The 7,679-nt window shown below is 45.2% G+C and overlaps 1 protein-coding gene across 1 annotated transcript in view; it reads right to left on the reverse strand.

The window, feature by feature from the left end:
- The window catches only part of lratd1 (LRAT domain containing 1), a gene marked incomplete at its 3' end in the record, with an annotated part of 1,573 nt that extends 371 nt beyond the window's left edge, over positions 1–1,202 (reverse strand). The window contains exons 1-2 of the mRNA XM_079753426.1: positions 1,102–1,202; positions 1–455 (exon numbers count right to left, since the gene is read on the reverse strand). The exon at positions 1–455 is cut by the window's left edge and continues 371 nt beyond it. Of these exons, the coding sequence (XP_079609552.1) occupies positions 1–418 (418 nt within the window). The 5' untranslated portion in view covers positions 419–455; positions 1,102–1,202. The remainder of the gene's footprint in view (positions 456–1,101) is intronic.
- Between the last annotated feature and the right edge of the window lie 6,477 nt (positions 1,203–7,679).

Below are 7,679 nucleotides of genomic sequence, written 5' to 3' on the forward strand. Positions count from 1 at the left end.
TGCGGATCTCGCCCTTGTGCAGGTGGATGACCTGGTCGTTCTGCTCGTAGACGGCCCAGTGCGGCGCCTGCGCGGCCGCCACGAGCTCCAGCAGGTCCCCCGGTTTGCACATAGTCAGCAAAGTTTTGTCCGAGTACACGTGCAGGTCCTCGTTCTCCCGGAGCTTGGAGAAGATGCATTCCTGGGAGCAGAAGGCGGAGTATTCCACCTCGCTGACGGCCAAGGGCCCCTCCTCGCCCGGGCTGTGGTCCTTGGTGAAGCCGCAGTCTGACGGAGAGCGGTCGTCCACCTCCTCCTCTTCGTCAGAGAAGAAATAGGCGACGCCGACCCGAAGCTCGTCTTTCTCCAGCCCGGACGGATCCCCCGTGGGCAGCTCGCTGTAGTTTAGGTGGGTGATCCGATCCAGTTGATTTCCCATCAATGACCTGGCAAAACAGAGGCATGGAATGCGGTGTCTGGGAACCGAGAGGGGAGAGACAAGGAAGAGACGTGAGGTAAAACAATCTGTTTTGGGACATCATGGGCAATTGCACCTGCATTATCAACACACCGTGTGCTATACCAAGTCAGTGTAAATGAGGAATAGTAGCCCCACAACGAGAAATCCCCTTGGTCGTAAGATCACTTTCAGTCTGTCAGTGTGGCCGTAATCAGGCTCACAACACTAGGCTACAGATAGATAAGCATCCATTCACAGCTCTCCCTTCCCATCCAGCAGTCAATCACTCATGGAGAAGGCGTGGGGGAAAGTGCACTGGGCGAGCATACACGCCTTAGTAAATAAGAAAAGCGTCAGGATGGGGGAGATATAGAGGAAAAGAAAGAGTGGTTCGGGTTTAGTATGCTGTACAGACGTTACGGGGCTTCAAAAACAAAATGTCATTACGACCACAGGAATCTCACCGCCGTTCTCCCAAAGCACGTGAGGATTCCGACAAGTAAAGGAGAATATACCCTGCTGGGAACGAAACGGCCATTCTTGAAAGTTGTGATGCTCCGGATCACAAAGAGAGGAGGTTAGTGCGAGGGATGACCATCGCCGTGTCATTATGCGCGACGAAAAAAAACAAAGCTAAAAAGGCACGGCTCAGATGAGAATACCTTTGCTGTTCCCAGGACGAATGGTTAAAGATCCCTCAGGTCCATGAGTGCCATGGTGCCCCCTTGCTCTCCCTCTGGCGACTCTTTGTGTTCCCTTGTCTTCTCGCAAGGTCTCCACGCTCTATCCACGCTCCACGAGATCTCTCCAAGTCCTCTGTCGTGCGCGCAATGCAACTGTTTGTCCGGCTCCAGCTCCGTTTTAAGTACCAAGGAGAGCTCCGCCCTTAAACGGCGACCTACGCCCTTTGCGCTTTTTATTGGACCGCCGAATAGTTCCCTTTCTTCCGCCGAGCCAATCGCAGGCGCCGGTGTATGTGTTTGTCAGCCACTACGTTCAATGCGGTGCTCGCAGGGTTGCAGGGGTACTATGAAGCGTCGTTGCTATACCGTGGCGTGGTGTTGTGCTGCCTGTTAGGGATTGTAGATTTGTTTTTATTTTCCTTTTGCAAAGTCATGTGTGCGTACTGCGTAATCATAGTACTATCTACATGCTTGAATATTTATCATACAAAACATACCTTGTTTTCTATAATAAATAAATAAATAAAGTTTTAGAGTTAGGAACCCAAATTGGCCCAACTTGCTGTTTATACACATTATGGTTATTGATATTCAACTTGTCACCTTAGATTCTTGGCTCCTTAATACAGAAATACATACATCTCTACCTCTAAGCTTTTTGTCACTGTCAATTTAAAAAAAAAGAGTCCAAAGTATTTCCAAACAATTCCCATAGGTGCCATTTTTGTATTTCTCTTTTGTGTCTTTCTAAGTGTATCATAAGGTTCCATAGAAAACAGCACCTCAACATTTTACAAAACTCATGTCCTTTTATAGGGATCGACTAGGCCTATATGCTTTATAGCTTCTATGCCAAATACACAACATCCATTATCCCACTCTACCTGTGTGTGTTTCTGTGTGTGTGTGTGTGTGTGTGTGTGTGTGTGTGTGTGTGTGTGTGTGTGTGTGTGTGTGTGTGTGTGTGTGTGTGTGTGTGTATGTTTGTGCACATGCAGAGAGATACAGCTGAATTAAATCCATGTTTGTCGCTTGCGGTTTGTCTCCATGTGGTTGTTCAGAGTAAGTCACCTGTCACTCACAGAGGAATAACACCCGGATCCCTGTATCAGGTGTAAATTATTAATACCAGTAGGTTGACAACACAAGAGACGCTTCTGTCTTCGGCTCTCGTTTGAAGCTCTCGCCCGACGGATGACTCAGAGACCTCTGAGCTTTTGACGGGTTCCTTGACGCAGGCTCACGTCTGTGTGTCCCGGCAAGTCAGAGACGCATGCATTTTGTCAGGTCCCTGTAGTGGCTGACTTCTACGGAGGAGAGCAGCACTGCATTCATGGGGGTGTGGAGTAGGGTGACTGGTTGGGGGTCACAGAGAGGGATAGCTGGGATTGATGAGTAGGGGTCACTGGGATGAGTCTCCATCGGTCAGATCAGGGAGGGAAGAGATGGCTGGGCGAGGTTTGAGGGATGACTATGTTTATTCACTGGGTCACAAAAGCATGCCAGCACATATGCCACACACACACACACAAACACACACACACACACACACACACACATATCCACCAGCAGAAACACACACAAACACACACAACCTCTTTGTTAATATAATATGAATATGTGTATTCATGCACAGTACATAAAGAATGTATGCACTAGGTGCATCAAGAATTTATACGTACAAACAAAAATCCAGGTGTGTTTGTTTCCACAAATGCACTGAATGAATAATAGAGCAGCCTATACCAGAGTATAATTATTTGTTTTTGATGCAGCACTACCTTTGTGTGAATGTCTTTCGATGGATGACTGAATTCATATGCTGGTCTCAGAAACGCAAAGACACGCACGCACGCACGCACGCACACACACACACACACACACACACACATACAAAACACACAAAACACACACAAATGGGCTACCTCTCTGTCTCCCTCTTTCTCTGGCCCTCAGTATTTATTTACCTATTTCTCTCTCTATATCCCTCTAGCTCTCTCTCTCTCTCTCTCTCTCTCTCTCTCTCTCTCTCTCTCTCTCGCGCTCTCGCTCTCTCTGTTTATATTTCTCTCATACACAAACAGCTATTCATATTTGCAGCTGATGTAATCATAAGGCAAGGTGCAGACAATTTTGGAATACATACAGAGAAAGTGAGATATTTCCCAACCTCAATAATTTGATATGTCTCTGTTCACTAATTAGTGACAAAATGCACACAAACATTCACCCCATGCAAGCAGGTACACACATGCATACAGATACAGTTGACTTATTAAACACAGAGGTAATTATTTAAATACATACACATTTTCATAACACACATATAAGTACATGTAAACACATGCATACAAGCGTACAAACACACACACACACACACACACACACACACACAGGCATGCACAAATGCACACACACCATTATGCACAAACAAACACACACAAAAACACACACACACACGCACACACACACACACACACACACAAACAGACACACACACACACACACACACACACAAACACAAGAATGCACACCCTTAGAACATTATTGAACAATCAGGATGGTGTTATGGTGTCAAAGAAATGACCAAATATAAGACTGCAAAGACGAATATATTTGAGGTTGATTTAACACTGCAAACAAAAGGTTGAATATTTAATTCACTGGAAGATAGTTGAATTAAATTAAAGAGTGTGAATTAGTTTCCATCAAATTAGATTCTTAATCATCTTCAGCTGTCCTCCGAAAACATTTACACATGAGTAAAGTGATTTAACTGAGCTGGTAGGGAAATCATTCCTTCATTTATTTTTGGCAAAATACCTTCACACACAAAGCAGGAATACTTCCATAAATATAGGATTGAAATCGGCACAGACAGTGAGAGTTGTGTAAACATCTCCTGCATCATGCTGGTTCTTCTGCAGACTGTCACATATGGCACCAGTCAGTTTCAAGATACCCTGGAATCCATTGAAGTTTCTTTGTCACAAAACATCATTTTTTTGCCAATATTGAGGATTGGTTTGGCAATGTGCAGCGAAGCGTTCATTTCAACTTCTGTCCTCTGAATATCCCACATAGCACTGAAAAGAAAAGAAGAACTTGAGTAAAATTCCAAGTGGTGATATTTAGACAACAAATGGAAACAGTTTTACTTGTTTATGTACTATCCCACACAAGCATACACAAACACAGACCCACACACGCACACATGTGTACACACACACACACACACACACACACACACACACACACACACACTCACAAACACACACACACTCAAAAAAACACTCTTTGTGTGTTCACTCTTTGTGTGTATATCTATGTGTTAGGGTTTGTGTGTTTCTGTGTGTATGTGTGTGTGTATGTGTGTGTGTGTGTGTGTGTGTGTGTGTGTGTGTGTGTGTGTGTGTGTGTGTGTGTGTATGTGTGTGCATGCGTTCCTATGTACTTGGATCTGTCTCTGGCTCCATCCATCTCCTCCAGCAGCTCTGATTCTTGCCCGCCTGCTGTCATGTCTTATCAGGGCCCCTCAGACTGTTGACTGTGACTCATTCCCAAGGATCTCTCATCGGACACATACATCCCCTGCCTCCTCTCTCTCTCTCTCTCTCTCTCTCTCTCTCTCTCTCTCTCTGTCTCTCTCTCTCTCTCTCTCTCCCTCTCTCTCTCTCTCTCTTTCTCTCCCTCTCTTGCTCTCTTGCTCTCTATGTCACGTATTCACTTTAGAATTTAAAGAAAGAAAGTCGGAAACTGTAATAACCCATCTAATTACATATTTTGTCTCAAGGTTTTACAGTGGCCTAGCTAGTTTATTAAAGAAAGAAATCAAAGAAAAAAAGCCCCAAAAACATGGTTAGAATTTGTTATCGCGTTGAAATGTTGCACAGTGAAAAAAAAGGTGCTGAAGTATTTCCGTGTCTGTTTGATTGAACACAGAGGTGTGATGCATTTCAACAGAGAAACGTTTCAGGGCTCTGATGTGCTGACTTCACAGTCACACTGTTCTAGTCCAATGAGCAGGCCGGTGTCAGAGCTGCATAATGCAGGCTGGAATGTGCTAACCCCACAGCGTTTATTAACTGCTGTTAGTGTAACCTTTTGCTCTCTCTGCTTACTCCTTCTCTCTCTTATTATTGCCACCGATCTTCAACATCTGCGTTTGCAACTTGTAATACCAGCCCTTCCTTCCCTTCTTCCTCTCTTCGTCCCTCCCTCCCTCCTGTCCTTTCTTCCTATGTCCTTTCTTCATTCTTCGTGACCTCACTTTCTTCTCCATGTCTCTCCCCCTTTTCCTTTATTTCTCCTCTACCTAACTTTACCTCAGTTCCTTCATTCCTCCCCCTCGCCTTCCTTCATTTTTCTCATTCCATCCACTTTGTTGTCCATTCTTGCATTCTTCATAATCTCTCAGTCTTTCTGCTCCATCTCTCTCTCTCTTTTCTCTCTCTCTGCTCCATGTATTTACATGTGTCGCTCTTTTTCTCTCTCTCTGATCCATGTCTTTCTATCTGTCAGTCTTTCTCTTCTCCATGTCCCTCTCTCTCTTCCCCTCCCTATCTCTTTCTCTCTGATCCATGTCTTACTCCTGCATTGTCTCTTCCAGCTCCATCTCTCCATCTCTCCCTCTCTCTCTGCCCCTCACTGGCTGGTGCAGTTCATTGGTATGCAGAGTGTAGCTGTCTGGTGTTTGCTGGGGACGGATAAAGTGGTAATCAGCGGCAGTGAAGCTGCTCTTGTCCCAGAGCACAAATGTGCCAACATCAGCAACGCTACCAGACCGTATGGGCGTGTGTCCATGTGCACTCGTATGTGTGTGTCAGTGTGTGTGTGTGCATAAAAATGATGAAAGGAGGTCATACAGGGGTCAGAGTCTTGGGTGTAAATGTTCTCTCCGGACCGTCCTTTGTTCCATACATTGCAAGCGATGCAATACATATTTCCCTTCAAGGGGTCACAGGTTGGGGGGGGGGGGGGGGGGGAGTCAGGGCTCAGGGCCCAGTCTTGCACAATGTTTTACCTCACATTGTGGCCTGCCGATCAAACACCTACCGGTAATATTTTGCGTTGCCACAGATTGTTTTGGGGCATGCTGCCAAAAAAGCACTCGGTGTATTTAGTATTTTTTTTACCTTAGTTAACCCCGATGAAGTGCTTCAAGATATTTAATAAGCTATAATAATCGTGGCTAACCGGGCGGGGCGTAATCACGCGGCAAGGTGTCAATGGAAAAGGCCCTTTGTGACCGACAGCACAGATCAGAGTTATATTTCAGCAAGGGTTTAATTAAAAATGCAGATTTGTGTCGGCTACAGTTTGTCGACGGCAGAGACAGCGCGAGCTGACGATGGAAATTGTGCGTGGTATAATCCAACATGAATTCTTCCTACACGACAGCGCTGCTGGCTGGAGATAGAACGATGGTAATTCTATCTAGCATAGGGCACTGCATGGGATGTGTGTGGGGTATGTACTTCCGCAAGTAAAGGCAGCACGTTGAAAGGAACAGATTGATATATTTGAAATTGCCCCAAACCTAATGATCATGCCATCTGTCTCTGTTGACTCACAGTGCTGTTCGCATCCATTAGAGTAGACGCATCGATTTCACTAATGGGGATGTTCAGCAATGCCAATGCAGTGGTCATATTTGAAGCCAACATGTTAGACTGTTTTTTTCAGGAGGTCTGTGTGTCTGTGTAATGTTTGCCTCTGTTTCGCTATGGGTGTTATCACGACTAGTCTAGGTTTTTGGTGTGTGTGGATGGGTTATTTGTTTGCTGGATAAGCCAGTTAGTTGATATACGTGCAGATAAAGTACATTTTGCCAGTGCATCTGCACCATGAACAAGATTTATGAATGGGCTTGTTTATATGGCAATTTGTGATGCCCGAAATGGATTGTGATACACCTATTTGTGTGTCAGTGTGTGTGTGTGTATGTGTGTGAGAGTGAGGGATTGAGTGGTTGTATGCATGTATGTGTGTGTGTGTGTGTGTGTGTGTGTGTGTGTGTGTGTGTGTGTGTGTGTGTGTGTGTGTGTGTGTGTGTGTGTGTGTGTGTGTATATGTGTGTGTGTCTGGAGCATGTGACTGACTCTCCTGTGTGGTCCAGTCATGCTTCACACTAAGCCTAAGGTGCTATTAAACAGCCTTGCGGGTCGCTCACAAGACCTCCTAGCATGATTAGTGAGTGTTTGCCTGCGTTTGTTTATGTGTGTGTCGTTTTGTGTGGGTGTGTGTGTGTGTTCGTGTGCATGCAGTGTGTAGCTGCAGGCACAGAGGGGGTGGGTGCTTTAGGTTGTGATTTAAGGGGTTCAAATCAAGGGCAAGGTGAAACACTTTATTTATTGTAAGGAGGCAATAAATACACATGCACACACAAATGCAGACACATATAATAATTCCTGTACATCCAGGTATGATTAAAGTATTGAGCAAAAGCTTGTGTATGGTAATGAATTGTTCACTGTCAATTAATTTTGATGACGAGGCACGAGCCTCACCACTGCCCCCTGGTGGCTCAGTAAAAGCGTACGAATTGCGACACTCTT

This window comes from Pollachius pollachius, assembly GCF_949987615.1.
Source record: "Pollachius pollachius genome assembly, chromosome: 16".
Taxonomy (NCBI): Eukaryota; Metazoa; Chordata; class Actinopteri; order Gadiformes; family Gadidae; genus Pollachius; species Pollachius pollachius.